This window comes from Strigops habroptila, chromosome 12 (assembly GCF_004027225.2).
Source record: "Strigops habroptila isolate Jane chromosome 12, bStrHab1.2.pri, whole genome shotgun sequence".
Lineage (NCBI taxonomy): Eukaryota > Metazoa > Chordata > Aves > Psittaciformes > Psittacidae > Strigops > Strigops habroptila.
The window spans coordinates 21525173-21546174 of NC_044288.2; the positions used below are offsets into that span (position 1 = coordinate 21525173).

The 21002-nt window shown below is 55.2% G+C and overlaps 3 protein-coding genes across 6 annotated transcripts in view; 2 read left to right on the forward strand and 1 right to left on the reverse strand.

Annotated features, from left to right (window-relative positions):
* LOC115615496 (protocadherin gamma-A4-like) overlaps positions 1-21002 on the forward strand; it is a 149782-nt gene that overhangs the window by 36426 nt on the left and 92354 nt on the right. Inside the window, exon 1 of one of the 4 annotated variants that reach the window (XM_032920262.1) lies at positions 18198-20848. The exons of the other annotated variants lie outside the window; for them this stretch is intronic. Coding sequence (XP_032776153.1) covers positions 18422-20848 — 2427 coding nt within the window. The 5' untranslated portion in view covers positions 18198-18421. Of the gene's footprint in view, positions 1-18197; positions 20849-21002 lie in introns of those variants that run through there. 4 annotated transcript variants of the gene reach the window in all.
* LOC115615494 (protocadherin gamma-B5-like) lies at positions 4001-6464 on the forward strand. The gene is given in 2 exon segments (XM_030503641.1): positions 4001-5452; positions 5454-6464. Coding segments are annotated over 2 exon segments (2463 nt in total).
* LOC116915280 (putative GPI-anchored protein pfl2) lies at positions 8357-10869 on the reverse strand. The gene has a single exon (XM_032920270.1). It carries the CDS (start codon positions 10677-10679, stop codon positions 9990-9992), a length of 690 nt encoding a protein of 229 aa, XP_032776161.1. The 5' UTR covers positions 10680-10869; the 3' UTR covers positions 8357-9989.

Genomic DNA, 21002 nt, shown 5'->3' on the forward strand with positions numbered 1-21002 from the left:
CTGTGGAATAATGATTCTGATTGTGTCTTATTTTTTTATATCGCTTTGCTTGAATTTTTCTTTCCTATTGCATGAGCATAGACATACAGAAACCATTGATCTTTGAGTCATGGACTTCTAAGTTGCTCATGTTCTGAAGGAGGATTATGGTGGTTTTGAGCTGATACTTTGACAACTAGGTCTTTATCAGAGACGCATATCGCTTATGCACTTAAGAATGTTCTCCATTGCTTTCAAGTACTGTTATGAGCAGATAAATCTCTCTATACATGTCTGTGTTGTGGTCCTTGTTCTCAGTCAGAGGCAGCATGTGCACCTTCTCCTTCACTGGTGTCTGTCCAGAAATGTAGCTTTCCTGTTGCATAACATTTGGACAGGGTGAGAATTTCTTTCTGTTCAGAGGCAGGGCTGGTGAAAAAGTTTGCCGTGGTATCATTTGAAATTTCTAAAATATACATAGATGGTCTGCAGAGAAGGGTTTGAGAAGAGTCTCGGTGCTGCTCTGTTTGTGGACGTAACAGTGGAAACATGACATGTGTTATGTTGGTTCCCAAGGTTTGTCACTGGCTTACAGAAAATTATTCTGAAGGTGTCATATTTTGGAATATCACTTTGCTTGGGCTAAACCTCCAAGCTGTGGGTTCTTCAGTTTGCTTTTCTGTTCCTTGATCAGTCAGTGACCATAAACGTACACTTTATGTTAAGCTTTGAGAGTCATTTATCTTCCAAGTTGCCCATGTGCTAAGGAAGGATGATGGTGTCTTTGAGCTGATACTTTCATGACTGGGTCTTTATCAGAGTTGCATATCGCTTATGCAGTTCAGAATATTTTTTATATTGCTTCCAGGTAGTGTGATGGGCAGAGAAATCACTTTGCATGTGTCCATGTTGCAATCCATGGTCTTACTAAGGAGAAGCTGTGTGTGCAACTTTTCTTTCAGTGGAGTCTGTCTACAAATGTAGCTTTCCTCGTAACTTTAGGCGGGGTGAAAATTCTGTCTGTCCACAGACAGGGCAGGTGTAAAGGTTTGTTGTGGTATAATCTGGAATGTCTATAAGATGTAAAGGTGGTGTAAAAATCTAGTTTGTCCTGGTTTGATGAGGCCCACAGTCATGATTCCATGCATTTACCTCTTTCTTTATTGGCCAAAGAAATTGCCTTGAGGGAATGTGGCTATGGTCTGTGGTGTGAACTCTTGTAGAGGTTTTACCATCTAGATTCTCCTTTTGCATACCTACTGAAACACTCTGAAATGTTAAGCTATGATGTCTTCAATTCTACAGGTTCCCCATTCTTGCCTTGTTTGTTCTCCAGGTCCAGGGCTTCATTGTCCCTGCTAACACTTAAAACATTAAAAGATCTCTTACACTTGTTGGACTGGGGCAATAGTTTCCATCCATAACCTGAAGGTGTTCAGCTGCCAAAAAAAAGACTTTGATATACCTGTTTCCCTGAGATATCACAGAATGACATGCTCTTTCAACTGTGGCTGACATATGGCCAAAATGCTGGATGTTGTCGTTGGTGCAACTAAGGCTGTAAATGGAGAGCAAGGAGGCTGAGAGGCTGGCTTTGAACCTGGAAAATAGGTGGTTTTCCTTGGGCAATGGTTTGATTTCCTGCCTGGTGCCAAGGTCTGTGCCATATTTTGTGTCATCCTGGTTTCCCTGTCCTGAAAGGCAACGGTAGTAGAGCATTTGCACCATAAATCAGCACGTAGAAGGATGATGCAAGCATAGAATGGCTTATAAATCTTGTGGGAAACCTCTTTTCTCCAAATCATATCTCCCTATAACGTTACAATGTAGAGTTCCTTCACAGCTGTGGTTACACTGCTTTTCAAGCCATTGTTTCCCCGAAGTTCGTGGTTCTTTTTCCCCATTTTGGGCAGAGCTTTTGTATTTGACACTGTGCATGTTGGTTTGCAGCAAATACTTACTACAGCCATCTGAGACAGAATTGTAGGTGTGAGGAGAATGAAGCAGAAACTAGAAGAGAATCTGTTGTATTGTTGAATACTGAGCTGGAAAAAGAGGACCATGATAAGGCCTTTGCTCTTACTGCTTCATATTTCTGGGAGATGAGCAGAAAACAATTGCTGAGAGCTAGTGACTATTAAACTGAACCCTCTATGATGGAGTGCAGAGGAAGACTTTAGGCCCACAGTTGAAGGTTGAGATAGGAATGACTTCAAGCTGCTCCTAGGAATGAATTTCAATGCCCGCAGTGAGGAGAAGGAAGACTTCCACATAAGTTTCTCTGGCAACACTTTCTCTTCTAATGTTTCCTTCCCTTGCTTGTCAGATTTATGGGTTTGTAACTCTATATGATGCTGTCGAGAAAATATGATTGTCGCTCAATGTTTGAGATTTTTCTTTCCTGATGTTTTTTTCTGAAGTGATGGACTTTCACTTTTGTGACAGATGAACAAGAATTGGTTGGTTAATGCTGCTTTGGCATTAAACAAATGTTGGACTCAATAACGAAACATGCATGGGGCTCCATGAATGGAGAAGTGGCAGATTGTTCCACCCTAATGAATGTTCCTCCCCTCAGCTTTGTGCAATCACTTCTTTTGGTGAAGGGTGGCTGCAGAAATGGCAGCAGTAGTGAGATGGGTTAATTTTCTCTGAGGTTGATTTCCTTCTTCTCTTTGTGCAGTTACTGTTCAGGTTGTCTTCCATGCTGGGTGGCAGTTCCCTCTTCTTTAGCATTCCTCATCTGTCTGTTTTTCAGCTGTGTAGAATGGGGTCTAAAACAGCCTTTAAAAAAAAATTTTTTTTTTAAATTTTTTTTTTTTTTAGAATAGCATGCCGCACAGCTGAAACTATTGCTAAGAGCTGGTGACTTTCTTTTCTAATGCTTCCTTGGCTTGCTCGTGTGATTTAGGGCTTTGGTCTTCTCTTCTTGATTTCCTCAGTGTACATGTTTAGTTGTAATTATCAATATAGCTTTGTTTAGCAATGTGTGTCATGTTAGTGCCTCTTGCTCATGCTCCAGCAGGTGTTCAGCATCTTCTGTCATTGTCAGGAGGAACAGACTTCCCCTAAACAGAGAGTTTTGCCTCAGAAGTTTTAATTTTCCTGCTCTGTTAATTTCTGAATGTTTCTAAATCTTACCTGGAATCTTGCCATGACTACAACTAGACCTCATGGTTTCTGCACTGACAAAGAAGGTTACATCTATTCAATTGTCTGAGCACACGTACAGTACTCATATGCACCTTTGATGTTTACCGCTGGGAAGATGAAGGCTTTCATAGGCATACAGGAGCTCATCCAGGCACAGTTGGCTGTAGTGAAAGACTGCAGAGAGGCAACTCAACCCATCCAAGGTTTTCAGAGAAGGACCCAGTCGGAGAATGCATGCAGGGTGTCGCCCACACAGTCACCCATAAAGTGTTGTCTACTCAGTTGGCTAGATATGGGGTTAACAAAGTGTACTGTTACATGGTCTGGTTTCAAAAGCACTAACCTAGGCCTTACATTTCTCCATCAGTGTTAATCCTTATTCAAAATCAGAATCAAATTCAGAGTAAAAAGAAATTCATCCTGACAGAGTGTAATACTACTTTAAAAGGATTATGTAGATACAGAAACCCTCTTTCGGTGGGTGCCTACCGCTGCTGCAATGATCGCAGGCGCAGCCCCCGACAGGCTGACGGAAACCGGAGACCACGGGAGAGCCGCCATCACCCGGCTGCGGTGGCGTCGCGGCGCCTCCGGGTGCTGCTGTTGGCCGACGCGAAGCGGCGCTGGAGCCGCAGCCGGAGCCGGAGCCGCCGCAGCGTCCTGCCCCCGCAGGCTGCTCGCTCGCCCGGCGCCGGCCAGAGCGGCAGCTACACGGGCAGCAGAGGCCAGAGGCGGCGCGGGAAGCAGCGGCGTCCGAGCTGGGGCCGAGCTCGCTGCCCTCCGGCAGCCCCTGAGCAAGCTGCGGAGAGGGGCTGGAAGCGAGGGAAGGCAGCGGCAGGAGGGAGGAGATAGGCGAGCGCTGCCGAGAATGGCGGGCAGGCAGAGGCAGATGCGGCGGCCAGGGGCCGGGCGAGTGCTGCTGCCCGCTTTGCTGCTGTGCTGGTGCTGCCGGGCGGCGCCGGAGCGGCTCCGCTACGCCATCCTCGAGGAGCTGGGCAGAGGCTCGCTGGTGGGGCCGCTGGCGCGGGACCTGGGGCTGAGCCCGGCGGAGCTGCCGGCACGCAAGCTGCGGCTGAGCGCCGAGAAGCAATACTTTACCATGAGCGGGGAGAACGGGAACCTGTACGTGAGCGAGAGCCTGGACCGGGAGGAGATGTGCGGCGAGTCGGCGTCCTGCTCCGTCAGCTTCGAGGCTCTAGTGCAGAACCCGCTCAACGTTTTCCACATCGACGTGGCCATCCAGGACGTGAACGACAACGCGCCGCGGTTTCTTAGAGAAAACATGCACTTAGAAATCATAGAATCAACACCTCCTGCTGCCCGTTTTTCCTTGGGCATGGCATACGACGCAGACGTCGGCAGCAACTCGCTGCAAGGCTACGAGCTGGAGGCCAACGGGTACTTCTCAGTGGAGGCGAAGGAGAGCCCGGACGGCAGCAAGTTCGCGGAGCTGGTGCTGCGCCGGGCGCTGGACCGGGAGCGAGAGCAGAGCCTGCGGCTAGTGCTGACGGCGGTGGACGGCGGAGACCCGCCCCGGAGCGGCACCGCCCAGCTCTGCATCAACGTCACAGACGCCAACGACAACGCCCCCGTGTTCGCGCAGGAGCGGTACCGCGTGAGCCTGCGGGAGGACGCGCTGCCGGGCTCGACGGTGCTGAACGTGTCCGCCTCCGACGCCGACGCTGGCAGCAACGCCCGCATCACCTACGGCTTCGGGGAAACGCCGGCCAAGGTGCTTCAGAAGTTTGTGGTGGTTGCGGAGAGCGGGAGGATCACGCTGCAGGAGTCGCTGGACTTCGAGGACACACGTAGCTACACGCTGCTGGTGGAAGCAAGGGACGGGGGCGGTCTCTTGGCGCACTGCAAGGTGGAGGTGGAGGTGCTGGACGTGAACGACAACGCGCCCGATATCACGGTGCTGTCGGTATCGAGCCCCGTGCCCGAGGACGCGCCGGCCGGCACGGTGGTGGCCCTGGTGAACGTGAAGGACCCGGACTCCGGGGAGAACGGTCAGGTGTGGTGCGAGCTGTCGGGCGAGGCGCCGCTGTCGCTGGTGGCGTCGTCGGGCGGCTCGTACAAGGTGGTGACGGCGAGCTTGCTGGACCGGCAGCAGGCGTCGGAGCACCGGGTGACGGTGGTGGCGAGGGACCGGGGCAGCCCGGCGCTGTCGAGCAGCACGGCGCTGGTGCTGGAGGTGTCGGACGTGAACGACAACGCGCCGGTGTTCGAGGAGGCCGCCTACAGCGCGTACGTGGCGGAGAACAACGCGGCGGGCTCACTGGTGCTTCGAGTGAGCGCGCGTGACGCGGACGCGGGCGCTAACGGGCCGCGTGAGCTACTCGTTGGAGGGCGACAGCGCGGGCGCGGCGCCGTACGTGTCTGTGGAGGCGCAGAGCGGCGCGGTGTACGCGCAGCGCTCCTTCGACTACGAGCAGTGCCGCGAGTTCGCCATGGTGGTGCGGGCGCAAGACGGCGGGTCGCCGGCGTGGAGCTCGACGGCGACGGTGCGCGTCTTCGTGTTGGACAGCAACGACAACGCGCCGCGGTTCCTGTGGCCGGCGATGGCAGGCTCGGGGACAAACCCGGGAGGTGCCCTGGCCTCGTCCCCATTCGAAGTGGTGCCGCGGTCGGCAGAGGCCGGGTACCTGGTGGCCAAGGTGGTGGCGGTGGACGCGGATGCGGGGCGCAACGCGTGGCTGTCATACGAGCTGGTGCAGGCGCCGGAGCCGGCGCTGTTCCGCGTGGGGCTGCACAGCGGCGAGGTGCGCACGGCGCGGGCCGTGTCGGAGAGGGACGCGGCGAAGCAGCGGCTCGTGGCCGTGGTGAAGGACCACGGGCAGCCGGCGCTGTCGGCCACGGCCACGCTGCACGTGGTGCTGGCCGAGAGCTTGCAGGAGGCGCTGCCGGAGCTGAGCGAGCGGGCGGCGGGCGCCGAGTCGGCGGCGGAGCTGCAGTTCTCCCTCGTGCTGGCGCTGGCGCTCCTGTCCGCGCTCTTCCTGCTGAGCGTGGCGCTGGCCGCGCTGGCAAGGGGCCGCCGTGCCGGGCCGCCCGCCGTGCTGCGCTGCCTGGGCGCTCAGCGCTTCTCCGGGGCGGGCGCCGCCTTCCCGGCCGACTTCTGCGAGGGCACCTTGCCCTACTCCTACAACCTGTGCGTGGCGCCGGGTCGCGCTGTCGCCGAGGCCTCTTGGCCGCCTCCGCCGGTGCCCATCCTGCCCGCGGAGCAGCTTCTCGGCGTGGAGCCCTGTGGGAAGAGGAACCCGAGCAGCAGCGCCGGCGCGGGAGAGCCGCCCGCGGAGCCCGACGCACCGCAAGTAGGTAAACCCGCTTTATGATTCTCTTTCGGAGCTTTTCCGAACCGTTGCTTTCAGTTGGGCTGTTGCTTTTCGTTGTTCTTCTAGGGGAGGCTGCTGGTGTCTTTCCAGGAACGAATGAAAAAATCCTGTCCCTAGTCTGTCTTGACATGAGGCATTAAGAACGGGCATTTTCTGTGCGCCACCAGCCACCACACGTGTAGTCTCGGTGTGAAGGTTCTTGCTGTTAGTTCTTGACGGGTTAATTTTGTCCCGGAGTTATTTTTTGGAGATTTTTGTGCAACTGTTTCTTTATTTTTCCCTCTCGCTTTGTCTACCGTTCCTGATCTGTCTTTTTATATCGAGCTTAAGACATATTCTGCTTTGATAACTTATTTCCCTTTTCGAAAGAGCTGTACTTTGTTTAAAGTGAAGAGGTTGGTTTCTGCCCTATTTTTTTTTTAATTTTTTTTTTTTTCCCTCTTGAAATGACATCGGGAGCGAGTGCGTTTGCATCGCTGCCTGCTGCTGAGTTACTCTGGAACGGCAGCCCCTAGTCCTAGGTAATAGTGTCAGGCTGCAACGGAAAATTTCCAGGTGGTGGTGGGAGAAGCAGGGTGATCCAGAGCACCCTCCGTAGTGCAGTTTAAAGGAACAAAGGCCAGAGGAATCGTCGGCCCTGAGGAGGACTCTCTTTGAGGGGGGATCTTCATCGATGCCTTGTGGTATTGCTCGGAATTTGGGAGATTGATGGGGCTGATGGCGTTCCTATCTGATACAGTTCTGATCTGCTGAAAGGCTGAGGGAAATGCCGTTTAAGCACAGCGACTACAGAAAGCTGTGCAAATGGTGGGGGGGATTATGCCTGCGGACTGTTGGGCTAAGGCTTGTTATACACAAAAAAGCTAAAAAGACAAGAACTTACTCTAAAATCTAAGAAGCTGGCGTTATCTGAAATGTGAGTCAGTAACGCTGAAGGCGGCACTTCACTGTGCAGAATGAGATCCACCAACTCTGCATAACGGACTCGAGAAAATGGGATACGCTTAGTATTGGAGATTTTTCCTTCCTAATCACATTTTACCGAAACGATGGACTTGAACCTGGTTAATGCTGTTTCCCAAAGGAAATGCCCATGTCGTTTCCATAAATGGAGCAGTTACAGATTTTCCCTTCCCAGTGAAGGGTCCCATCTTTCGCCATGTTCGCTGCTACCTTTTGGAGAAGTCTGCTGCAGAAATGATGGCATAGATAAATTTAATATGTGCGTGAATTAGCCGAGTTCTTTGTGCAGTTACAGCTCATCCCTTTTCCTGGGCGGTATTTCCCTCTTTTTTATCGTCTTTGGCCTGCCTTTCATACACGGGTGGACAAGTAGAATGGGATCTCAAAAACATGGCAAAGAGCCCAAAAAGAAAAATGTGGAGCAGTTCTATAAAACCTGTCGCAGGAGCCAATGCAGATACATGCGCTCTGATTCTTGCTCTACTCGCTCGTGTAAAATCCAATCTCCAGCAGGGCTGGTGGTGTAGTGAATTCGAAATTTGCACAGTTTAAACTCCAGTATTTAAAGCAAAGTTACAGCAGCCTGGTTAATGAGCTGAAACCTCTGCTTTTCGGGGTCACGATGGCCGCTCCGTGCTGCGAGGACACGATGTGCCGCGCCCGCGAGCTGGCCGTGGGCAAAGCCGGGCTGGAAGAGCCCGGCCGCGCTCGGTGCCTGCAGTACCGGGAGAAGGCTGCGGGCGCCGCTGTTGACCGAGGAGGAGCGAGAGAAAGGCCGGAGCGCTACCGGCAGCCCCGCCCGCTGCAGCCCGGCTCGCTCGCTCGCTGGTTGTCTCGGCTGCCTGGCGGTCTGCGAGCGTCCCCACGGTGCGGAGCCGTGCTGCAGAGAGGCAGAGAGGTAGGCAGCGACCGGCAGACGGAGCACGAACAGGAACCGGAGCAGTGGTCAGCAGAGGGGAGCTGCCTGCGGCGGAGCGCGGCCGGGGCGACCGCGGCGGAGATGGGCGCTGCGGGAAGGCGCTGGGGCCGAAGGGAGCGAGCGCTGCTGTGGACCGTCCTGGTGGCGGCGTGGGACGCGGCGTGGGGGCAGCTGCGGTACTCGGTTCCCGAGGAGCTGCCGAAGGGCTCATTCGTGGGCGACGTGGCCAAGGACCTGGGGCTGGAGCTGCCGGCGCTCCGCGACCGCGGCGTCCGAGTCGTCTCCGAAGGTAGGACGCAGTATTTCGCCCTTCACGAGAAGACGGGCCATTTGGTGACAGCGGAGAGGATAGACAGGGAGCAGCTGTGCGTGAGTGTGCAGCAATGTGTGCTCCGGTGTGAGGTGATCGTGGACGGAGAAATGAAGGTTTACAAAATCGAAGTGGAGATAACAGACATTAACGACAATGCCCCCAGCTTCAAGGAAATGGAGCTAGAAGAGAAAATGAGCGAGACGACAGCCGTGGGGTCGCGATTCCCCCTGGCCGAGGCTCACGACCCGGACTCGGGCCCGAATTCCCTGCAGCGCTACGAGCTGAGCGGCGACGAGCACTTCTCGCTGGCCGTGCAGGCGGGCCCCGGCGGGGATCAGCGTCCCGAGCTGGTGCTGGCGAAAGCGCTGGACCGGGAGGAGGCGGCGTTTCACGAGCTGGTGCTGAGGGCGAGCGACGGCGGAGAGCCTGCGCGGACGGGCACGGCGCGGATCCGCGTGGCCGTGCTGGACGCCAACGACAACGCGCCCGTGTTCAGCCAGGCGGAGTACACGGTGCGTGTGCCCGAGGACGTGCCCGTGGGCTCTGTCCTCCTCACCCTCACTGCCGCCGACGCCGATGAGGGTCTGAACGGGCACGTGAAATATTTGCTGAAGAAAATCACAGAGAAAGGCTTGAAGATTTTCGAGCTGGACTCTGAGACGGGAGCGGTCAGGCTGGTGCAGAGCCTGGACTTCGAACAAGGCGACTCCTATGAACTGGAGGTGCAGGCACGGGATGGCGGGGGCCTTTTCGACACCGCGAAAGTCGTGATCACTGTGACAGACGTCAACGACAACGCACCCGAGATTTCGGTGCGGTCGGCGCTAAGCGAGATCTCTGAGGACGCGCCGCCGGGGACGGTGGTGGCCCTACTGCACGTCCACGACCGGGACTCGGGGGCGAACGGCCAGGTGCGGTGCAGCATCGGCGAGAGCCTCCCGTTCCGCCTGGAGAAGTCCTTTGAGGATTACTACCGCGTGGTGACGTCAGGGGAGATGGACCGCGAGAAGGTGTCGGAGTACAACGTGACCGTGCGGGCGGTGGACGGCGGGTCGCCGGCGCTGGAGAGCAGCGCGGTGCTGTCGCTGCGGGTGCTGGACGTGAACGACAACGCGCCGGTGTTCGCGGAGGCGCGCTACAGCGCCCGCCTGGCCGAGAACAACGCGGCGGGCGCGCTGGTGCTGACGGTGCGGGCGTGGGACGCGGACTGGGGGCAGAACGCGCGCGTGCGGTACCGGCTGTCGGAGGGGCGGGTGCGGGGCGCGCCGCTCTCGTCGTACGTGTCGGTGCAGGCGGAGACGGGCGCGCTGTACGCGCTGCGCTCCTTCGACTACGAGGAGGTGCGCGAGGTGCGGCTGTGGGTGCGGGCGGAGGACGGCGGCGCGCCGGCGCTGAGCAGCAACGTGTCGGTGCGGCTGGAGATCGTGGACGAGAACGACAACGCGCCGCAGGTGCTGTACCCGCCGGCGGCGGCGCCGTCGTCCGCGGCGGGCGCGGGCTGGGCGGGCGTGGAGCTGGCGCCGCGCTCGGCGGAGCCCGGGGCGCTGGTGGCCAAGGTGGTGGCGGTGGACGCGGACGCGGGGCAGAACGCGTGGCTGTCGTACGAGCTGGCCAAGGCGACGGAGCCGGGGCTGTTCCGCGTGGGGCTGCACAGCGGCGAGGTGCGCACGGCGCGCTTCCCGCTGGCTCGCGACGCGGCGCGGCAGAGCTTGGTGGTGGTGGTGAAGGACCACGGGCGGCCGGCGCTGTCGGCCACGGCCACGCTGACGGTGGTGCTGGCCGAGAGCGTGGCCGAGCTGCTCTCGGAGCTGGGCAGCGCGGCGGCGGCGGCGCCGGGCGAGCCGGCCGGCAGCCTCACGCGCTGGCTGGTGCTGGCCGTGGCGGCCGTGTCCTGCCTCTTCCTCGCCTTCCTGCTGCTGCTGCTGGCGCTGCGCCTGCGGCGGTGGCGCCGCTCGCAGCTGCTGGCGGCGGCGGGCAGCGCCGCCTTGCGCGGCGTCCCGGCCTCGCACTTCGTGGGCATCGACGGCGTCCGCGCCTTCCTGCACTCCTACTCGCACGAGGTGTCGCTCACGGCCGACTCGCGCAAGAGCCAGCTCCGCTTGTCGACCGGCAGCTGCTGCGACACCCTCCCGGCCCGGCCGCCGCCCGACGAGCCCGCGCCGCTGCTCGGGGAGGACTCTTCGGCAGCCCTCTGCGCGGATCCCACCGCTGCCCCGGTGAGTTCTTTCCAGGAGCTTTTCTCTGCGCTGCTTCCTTTCCTCCACTGTTTGTCTCCTATTTCCGCGACGAGTTCTGTATTTCTTGTGAGAAGATGTGTGGATGAGGGAGGCAAAGCTTGTCTGAGGCCTGTGCTGGGTGCTTGTGCCTCTTGCTCCCTGCAGGGAAAATGGGGTGATTGCTCTCAGTCGTGGGAAGGAGTGTGACTGTTGCTGTAGTGTCTTTCTTTGGAGCAAGGCGTAATTGTTTTGCCACATACTTGCTCTGTTCTATACTGTTCAGTGACCCTATCTTTCTTGGCAGAAGCCTCATTTTCCTTTTAAACCTTGACATTTCTTCTCTAAATTGGCATGAGCAGAGAGTTTTTCTGAATTTTAGTGTAGAAATGCAAAGATATGTAAACAACACAATGTCTGTGGTATAGGGTTGGAGACGAGAGCCTTGGAGTTGTGCATGAGGGACTGTTGAATTGCACAAGAGACATAGTTACTTCTTTTCTGTTTCCACTGCCCAACTTTAGTATTATGCAGTGTGACTTTCATCTTCCTAAAGAATGTGTGCTGGAAGACATATTGTTCCGTCTGTATGGGGAGCCCTGGAAGATTTCTCTTGTGTGTTTGCAGGTTGTGGTTCCCAATTGACAGCTTATGGCAGATGTGGTAATGAGAGCTTTTGGAGGAGAAAACATGTTCATTGCATATTGAGTACCTGAATTATATTTCTAGCCTAAAAGCCATTATTAAGAGCACGCTGTGATCCCATGCTTCCTTCATGTGTTACCTTTTTGCCTTGCTCATTGTGATGAACTGAATGTAGGCTGATATCTCTGATAGTGCTTTCCAGCAGTGTTATGAGCAGATAAAGCTCTTTATGGAGCCTGACTTACCACAGGTCTATAAGCTTGCATGGTTTTCCTGTTCTTCCGAATGCTTGCTGAACTGTTGTCTTCTTTCCCATGGGTATTCCAGAATGGTGTAGATTGGGAGTGCTGAACTGTGTGTTTCTAGACAAATACAACGACGGGGTCAGTCCCTTCCTCCACGAGCAGGCACTTGGCTGTAGTGCTGCATGCTGCTTTGGTGGTTGCAGGTTCAGGTTCATCTGAGAAGTTTGGCCTACATCTCACATGCGAGTTAGTAACGGTGAACATGGTAAATGAATGACATGGTGATTCTGTGTGATGGAGGTTTTTCCTTTACGATCACCTTTTTCCCAAACCAATGTACTTGATCTTGTTTGAGAGCTGGATGCAAAACTGTTCCTTAATGCTGTTTCATGAAACTTGCATGTGGCTTCATGGGTGGAGGTTACAGACTGTTCCTCCAAAGTGAATATTTCTATCTTTTGGAGAAGGGAGCTGCAGAAATGGCAGCATTAATGTTTGCATTTGTTCTTTTTCTACTCAAAGTAGGTAGTTAGCGATGGCATCTCTTTGTTCATCACACATTCAGCTTCAGCTGAAGAATTCGTCTATGAAACTTGCGTGTTCTCAAATGTTATGAGTCAGTATTGGTGAAAGTGGATCCTTACTACAGGGTATGATATTCACTAACTCTACACAACGGGTTTAGGAAAATGGAGTTGATGCTTGGTGAGCAGTTGTCTTTGCATCTTTTCTTCTGATGGAGTCTGCCTGCAAATGGTGAGGATTGATTGATGAAGACAGGCTGGGGAGATGAGGAGGGATGTTGCCCTCTAGGTCAATGACCAGCTGGAACACATGGAGCTCCGCCTGTGGCTGGATGAGGGGCTGACTGAGAGCTTATTAAAGGGACAGGTGACATTGTAGTCTGTGTCTGCTACTGGCTGCCAGACCAGGTGGACCAAGCAGATGAGGCCTTCTATAGGCAGGAACAGCCTCATGTTCACAAGCCCTATTCCTCACTGGGGGCTGCAACCAACCCAATATCTGTTGTAGGGACAGCACAGCAGGGCATAAGCAGTTCAGGAGGTTCCTGGAATGCATTGATGGTAACTTCCTCCTCCAAGTGACAGGGGAGCCATCGAGGAGAGGGATTATGCTGGACCTTGTCTTCACCGACAAAGAGGGGGTGGTGGGAAATGTGAAGCACAAGGACAGCAATGGCTGCAGTGACCATGAAATGCTGGAGTTTGAGATCGGTAAGGAGGGTGTACAGCAAGCATGCTACCCTGGACTTCAGAAGAGCAGACATGAGAGCAGACATTGGCCTCTTCAGAGATGTGGTAGAGTGCCACAGGATGAAGTTCTGGACAGAAGAGGGGCCCAAGAAAGGTGGTTAATATTCAAGGACTGCCTCCTCCAAGCTCAGGAGCCATGTATTCCAACAAAGAGGAAGTCAGGCAAAACCAACAGGAGGGCCCCGTGGATTAACAAGGAGCTCCTGGACAAACTCCAACACAGAAAGGAAGCCTGCAGAGGGTGGAAGCAAGGGCAGGTAGCCTGGGAGGAATACAGAGAAATTTTCTGGACGGCCAGGGGTCAGGTTAGGAAAACCCCGATAGAGTTAAATGTAGACGGGGACATCAAGGGCAATAAAAAAAGCTTCTATAGGTACATCAGTGATAAAAGGAAAACTTCAGAATATGGGGGCCATCTCCAGAAGGAAACAGGAGACCTGGTACCAAGAACATGGAGAAGGCCAATGTAATCTACAATTTTTTTGCCTTGTCTTCACTGGCAACTGCTCCAGCCACCCCACCCAAGTTGCAGAAGGCAAAGGTAGGGTCTGGGAGAATGAAGAACCATCTGCTGTATGTGAAGATCAAGTTTGAGACCATCTAAGGAACCTGAAGGTGCACAAGTGCATGGGACTTGAGGAGATGCATCCATGGGTCCTGAGGGAACTGGCAGATAAAGTGGCCATATCCAAATATGACATCATATTTAAGAAGTTGTGGCAACCCAGTAAAGTTCCCAGTGACTGGAAAATGGGAAACATAACCCCCATTTTGAAAAGGGAAAAAAGGAAGTCCCAGGGAACTCAAGGCCGGTTGGTCTCACCTTGTCAGTCTCAACCCTGCAAGATCATGAAGCAGATCCTCCTGGAAACTATGCTAAGGCACATGGAAAATTAGGAGGTGATTGGTGACAGCCAGCATGGTCTCTCTTGTGGCAAATTGTGCCTGACAAATATGGTGGCCTTCTACAATGAGGTTACAGCGTTGGTGGATAAGGGAAGATGTCATCTACCTGGACTTGTGCAAAGCATTAGACACTGTCCCAGACAACATCCTTGTCTCTAAATTTGAGCAGCATGGAATTGATGGTCAGAGCACTTGGTGCCTAAGGAACTAGCTGGTCACACACAAAGAGTTGCAGTCAAGGCTCGATGTCCAAGTGATGAGTGGTGTTCCTCAGAGGCTCATATGGGGACTTCTGCTGTTTAACATCTTTGCTGGTGACATGGACAGTGGGATCAAGCACCCTCAACAAGTTTGTGGATGACACCAAGCTGTGTAGTGCAGGTGACACGCTGGAGGGAGGGGATGCCATTCAGAGGGAGCTGGGTGGGCTTGAGTCATGAATCTGTGCATACTTCATGAAGTTCAACAAGGCCAAGTGTAAGGTCCTGCACCTGCCTGGGGCAATCCCAAGCACAACTACAGGCTGGTTGGATTGAGAACAGCCCTGAAGAGAAGGACTTGGGGGTGTTGATTGATGGGAAGCTCAATGTGAGTTGAATTGAATGTATGCTTGCAGCCCAGAAACCCAACAGAGCTCTGGGTTGCATCAAAAGAAGTGTGACCAGCAGGTCGAGGGAGGTGATTCTACCCCTCTACCTCATTCTCGTGAGACCCCACCTGGAGTAGCATATTCAGCTCTGGGGCCACAACATAAGAAGGACGTGGACCTGCTGGAGCTGCTCCAGATGAGGCCATAAAGATGATCAGAGGACTGGAGTACCTCTCCGATGGACACATGCTGAGGGAGGTGGGGTTGTTCAGAGAAGAGAAGGCTCTGGGGAGGTAGCAGCCTTTCAGTACCTTAAGGGGGCCTACAAGAAAACCCTACAAGAGGTTCTTTCCACAAATAGTGGTAGGACATATAGTGATAGGACAAGAGGGAATGGCTTTAAACTGAAAGAGGATAGATTTATGTTAGATGTAAGGGAGAAGCTCTTCCCTATGAGGGTGCTGAGGCTCTGGCACAGGTTGCTCAGAGAAGCTGTGGCTGCCCCATCCCTGGCAGTGTTCAAGGTCAGGTTGGATGAGCCTTTGAGCAACACGGTTTAGTGGATGATGGCCCTGCCCATGGCAGGGGGTTGGAACTAGGTGATCTTTAAAGGTCCCTTCCAACCCAAGCCATTCTATGATTCTGTGATTCTATGATTCTATGATCAATGACAACAATGTAAGCTGTGGCACATCTGAGGAGAGTTTCAGGGTTGTTGTGTACGTGGAGGTTCTGGTGGAGACAAGGCATGTGTTTTCTCAGTTCCCAGGGTTTATTGCTGGCCTTCTGAACGTGAGTCTGAATGTGTCTGAACATGACCAGGACTTGAACTGATCTCCGTATTGCTTATGGCCATTAGAACCCTTGATGTTTCATCAAACTCTATGGGATGAGCAGAAAAATCCCTTCACATGCAGCTGTGTTGTGATCTCTGGGCTCTGAGAATTTGTGTTCACAGCATTTCATTTGATGGTGTCTGTCTGCATATGTAGCTGTCATGTTGTGTGAGGTTTGGGCAGGGTGAAGAGTTCTGCCTGTACAGAGACAGGGCAGGTGGAAGAGTTTGCAGTACTACAAGTTGAAATGGCTAAATGGAAGGTGTAGAAGTTCAGTTTGTCCTAGTTGTTATTTGAGGTCCACACTCATGGTTTGATGTATTTCCCCTTTTTCATTACAAAGAAATTAACTTTGAGGAACTATGGCCATGGACTGTAGTGCAAGCTCCTGTGTGAATGTCCTGTGGACTTTTTACCATCTAGGTCCCCCTCTTGTGTACCTACTAGCTATGACATAATATGAAATGTTAAGCTATGATGCCTTCACTTCTGCAGGTTTCCCATACTTGACTTGTTTGTTGTCGAGGTCTAACGCTGGCCCTCACTGACCCTGGTAACCCTTAAAACATTAAAATATCTCTTATAATTGTAGGGCTGGGGGAACAGTTTCCATCCATACCCTGAAAGTCTTCAGCTACCAAAGTAAATCTTTGATATACCTCTGTTTCCCTGAGATGTCACAGAATTACATATTCTTTCACCTGTGGCAAACATCTGGCCAGAATTCTGGTTATTGTCTGTGGTGCACCTAAGGGTTGTGACTGCAGAGCAAGGAGGGTGAGAGACTGGCTTGGAATCAGGAGAATAGGTGGGTCAATGTGCTTTGGGCTGAGCAATGGTTTGATTTCCTGCCTGGTGCCAAGGCTTGTGCTATATTTTGTGTGATCTTGGTTTCTCTGTCCTGAAATGCAATGGAAGTCCTCTGAGAATAGAGCATTTGCACAGTAACTATGTATTTAGAAGGCTGATGCTTGGGTAGAACATCTCATAATTCCTCTGTGAAATCTCTGTTATCCATTTGTATCTCCCTGGAATGTTGTGATACAGAGTTTCTTCACAGCTGTAGTTACTCTTTCTTTCAGACCTTGGTTTCCCTGAAGTTCATGGTTCCTTTTCCCTATCTCTGGACAATGATTTTGCATTTGAAACTGTGAGTATTGTTTTGCCACAGTTACTGACTTAATTAACCTAAGACGGAATATTATCCCTGATGAGAATGAAGCCAGAAGCTAAAAGACATTTGGTTATATTTTCTCAAAGGGGTAAGTTGGAGAAAGAGGCCCATAGTAAAGTCTTCACTCTTACTGCTTCATATTTTTGGGAGATGAACAGGCCACACAATAGAAGACAATTGCTTAGAGCTGGTTATTATTTCTTAAACTGACTCCCCCCTACTCTGTAGTTCAGAGGAAGACTTTGAGCTGCACTTGCAGCTTGAGGTAGGAATGACTTCAAGCTGCTCCCAGGGAGGAATTTCAGTGACCTCAGTGAAGACCAAGAAGACTTCCTGGTGAGTTTCTCTGACAATACTTTCTCTTCTAATGCTTCCTTGCCTTGCTTGTCTGGTTTATGGGCTTGTAACTCTACACTATGGGGTCAAGAAACTGTGATTGTTTGTCAGTGTTTGAGATTTTTCATTTATGAGTGCTTTTTCCTGAAGTGATAGACTTTCACTTTGGTGATAGATGAACAAGAATCTGTTGGTTAATACTGTTTTGGTGTTGGACTCACTAAGGAAATGTGTGTGTGGCTCCATGAATGGAGAAGTGGCAGATTGTTCCTCCTTAATGAATGTTGCTCCTCCATCACACCTTTTGGTGAAAGGCTGCTGCAAAATGGCAACAGTAATGAGATGGGTTCCTTTTCTCTGAGCTTGGTTTCCTTATTCTCTTTGTGTAGTTATTCACAGTTTATCTTCCATCCTGGGTGGCAGTTCCCTCTTTACTGTTCCTCATCTGCCTTTTCTACAGTGGCATAGAATGGGATTTAAACAGCCACAGAAAATCGGTGGCTGTTTTTCTGAACATGATTTCTTTTTCTATCTCTTTTCTCCTAAAATTGCAAAGTACTTTGTCCAGGGTGATAGCATTTAAGCTACGGGTGTGCTATGTGCTAATGGTTTCATTTTGTTAATTGTCCCTGACAGAGAGCGTGTGTGCAACAGCGCTTGCTGCTGAATTGAGCAAGCACTCAATTACTCCTGAATGGAGCCGCAAGTGCTAAGTGAAAGTGTGGACTGTGTTGTAAGGCTGTAATGAAAAATTCCCAAGTGGAAGTGGGAGAAGGGAGAACTATGCAGGTTGTTCCAGAGCGGCATCTGGTGTGCGGGAGAAAAGTAACAAAGTCCAGAGTGAATGGCCAGAGCTATCCTGCGGGATGAAGGGAAACTTCTTTCAAGCTCAACGACTACAAAACCCGATGCAATTGGTGGGGAGATTGTGCCTGAGGGCTGATGGGCTAAAGCCCATAATGTTCTAGACAATATAGAGAATATTCTGTATGCATTAGATCACCATTAGAAAACCCACTTCCGGAAAGGTAGGAGCAGGAAAACAACAGGAAGACTGTGCCGGGAACGCAGCGAGTATCACTGAAGAGCTCGTCTCGAGAGCACCCGAGGCAGGAGATTATCGCCGGCCAGGACGCGATGACTGCTCTGTGGCACCTGTGACGTCCCGGCGAGCTGGCCGTGGGCAAAGCCGGGCGGGCAGCGCTCGGCAGCGCTCGGTGCCTGCAGTGCCGGGAGGAGGCTGCGGGCGCCGCTGTTGACCGAGGAGGAGCGAGAGGAAAGCCGGAGCGCTGCCGGCAGCCCCGCCCGCTGCGGCCCGGCTCGCTCGCTCGCTGGCTGGTTGTCTCGGCAGCCGGCCGGTCTGCGAGCGTCCCCGCGGTACGGAGCCGTGCTTCACAGAGGCGGAGGGGCCGGCGGCAGCAGCCGAGAGCGGCGACCAGGAACTGGAGACAGTACAGGAGCCGGAGGAGAAGAAGGAGCGGGAGCACCGGTCGGCAGAGGGGAGCTGTCTGCGGCAGTGCGGGACAGGCGGTTCCACGGCGGAGATGGGCGCGGCGGGGAGGCGCTGGAGCGGGCGAGAGCGAGCTCTGCTTTGGGGCGTCCTGGTGGCGGCGTGGGACGCGGCGTGGGCGCAGCTGCGCTACTCGGTTCCCGAGGAGCTGCCCAAGGGCTCGTTCGTGGGCGACGTGGCCAAGGACCTGGGGCTGGAGCTGCCGGCGCTCCGCGACCGCGGCGTCCAAGTCGTGTCCGAAGGTAGGACGCAGTATTTCGCCCTGCACGGGAAGACGGGCCATTTGGTGACAGCGGAGAGGATAGACAGGGAGCAGCTGTGCCGACTGGTGGAGAAATGTATACTGACCTGTGAGGTGATAGTGGAGGGGGATATGCAGGTTTACGACATTGAAGTGGAGATCACAGACATTAACGACAACGCCCCCAGCTTCAAGGAAACCGAGCTAGAGGAGACAATGAGCGAAATGACAGCCCCTGGGGCACGGTTTCCCCTGGCCGGGGCTCACGACCCGGACTCGGGCCCCAATTCGCTGCAGCGCTACGAGCTGAGCGGCGACGAGCACTTCTCGCTGGCCGTGCAGGCGGGCCCCGGCGGGGATCAGCGTCCCGAGCTGGTGCTGGCGAAGGCGCTGGACCGCGAGGAGGCGGCGTTTCACGAGCTGGTGCTGAGGGCGAGCGACGGCGGAGAGCCTGCGCGGACGGGCACGGCGCGGATCCGCGTGGCCGTGCTGGACGCCAACGACAACGCGCCCGTGTTCAGCCAGGCGGAGTACACGGTGCGTGTGCCCGAGGACGTGCCCGTGGGCTCTGTCCTCCTCACCCTCACTGCCGCCGACGCCGATGAGGGTCTGAACGGGCACGTGAAATACAGTTTCCATAAAATTTCAGACCGGGCGTCGGAACTTTTCCAGATAGGCGCTGAGACGGGAGAAATATCCGTGAAGGACCATTTAGACTTTGAGGAAATCTCCTTACACGAACTGGAGGTGCAGGCACGGGACGGCGGCGGTCTTTCCGACACGGCAATAGTGGCGATTACGGTGACAGACGTCAACGACAACGCACCCGATATTTCAGTGCGATCCTCGCTGAGCGAGATCTCTGAGGACACACCATCGGGGACGGTGGTGGCCCTGCTGCACGTGCAGGACCGGGACTCGGGGGAGAACGGCCAGGTGCGGTGCTCGCTGGACGGGGTTGTTCCTTTCCGGCTGCGGAGCTCGCAGGGCAGCTACTACCGCGTGGTGACGGTGGGGGAGTTGGACCGCGAGAAGGTGTCGGAGTACAACGTGACGGTGCGGGCGGTGGACGGCGGGTCGCCGGCGCTGGAGAGCAGCGCGCTGTTGTCGCTGCGGGTGCTGGACGTGAACGACAACGCGCCGGTGTTCGCGGAGGCGCGCTACAGCGCCCGCCTGGCCGAGAACAACGCGGCGGGCGCGCTGGTGCTGACGGTGCGGGCGTGGGACGCGGACTGGGGGCAGAACGCGCGCGTGCGGTACCGGCTGTCGGAGGGGCGGGTGCGGGGCGCGCCGCTCTCGTCGTACGTGTCGGTGCAGGCGGAGACGGGCGCGCTGTACGCGCTGCGCTCCTTCGACTACGAGGAAGTGCGCGAGGTGCGGCTGTGGGTGCGGGCGGAGGACGGCGGCGCGCCGGCGCTGAGCAGCAACGTGTCGGTGCGACTGGAGATCGTGGACGAGAACGACAACGCGCCGCAGGTGCTGTACCCGCCGGCGGCGGCGCCGTCGTCCGCGGCGGGCGCGGGCTGGGCGGGCGTGGAGCTGGCGCCGCGCTCGGCGGAGCCCGGGGCGCTGGTGGCCAAGGTGGTGGCGGTGGACGCGGACGCGGGGCAGAACGCGTGGCTGTCGTACGAGCTGGCCAAGGCGACGGAGTCGGGGCTGTTCCGCGTGGGGCTGCACAGCGGCGAGGTGCGCACGGCGCGCTTCCCGCTGGCTCGCGACGCGGCGCGGCAGAGCCTGGTGGTGGTGGTAAAGGACCACGGGCGGCCGGCGCTGTCGGCCACGGCCACGCTGACGGTGGTGCTGGCCGAGAGCGTGGCCGAGCTGCTCTCGGAGCTGGGCAGCGCGGCGGCGGCGACGCCGGGCGAGCCGGCCGGCAGCCTCACGCGCTGGCTGGTGCTGGCCGTGGCGGCCGTGTCCTGCCTCTTCCTCGCCTTCCTGCTGCTGCTGCTGGCGCTGCGCCTGCGGCGCTGGCGCCGCTCGCAGCTGCTGGCGGCGGCGGCGGGCAGCGCCGCCTTGCGCGGCGTCCCGGCCTCGCACTTCGTGGGCATCGACGGCGTCCGCGCCTTCCTGCACTCCTACTCGCACGAGGTGTCGCTCACGGCCGACTCGCGCAAGAGCCAGCTCCGCTTGTCGGCCGGCAGCTGCTGCGACACCCTCCCGGCCCGGCCGCCGCCCGACGAGCCCGCCCCGCTGCTTGAGGAGGACCCCTCCGCTCCCCCGGTGAGTTCCTCTCGGGAGCCTTTCTCCGCCCCGCTACTTTCCCACTGCTGATTCTCTGCTCTTTCGGCAACGGGTTCCCTGTGCCCTGTTGGGAGCACTGGAGACGAGGAAGGGAAAGCTTGTCTTTGCCCCGTGGTGGGTGCTGCTGCTTCTT

Coding starts and splice junctions, on each gene's coding strand:
- LOC116915280 (XM_032920270.1), bottom strand. CDS start 10,679: ATGCCCACGAAGTGCGAGGCCGGGACGCCGCGCAAGGCGGCGCTGCCC.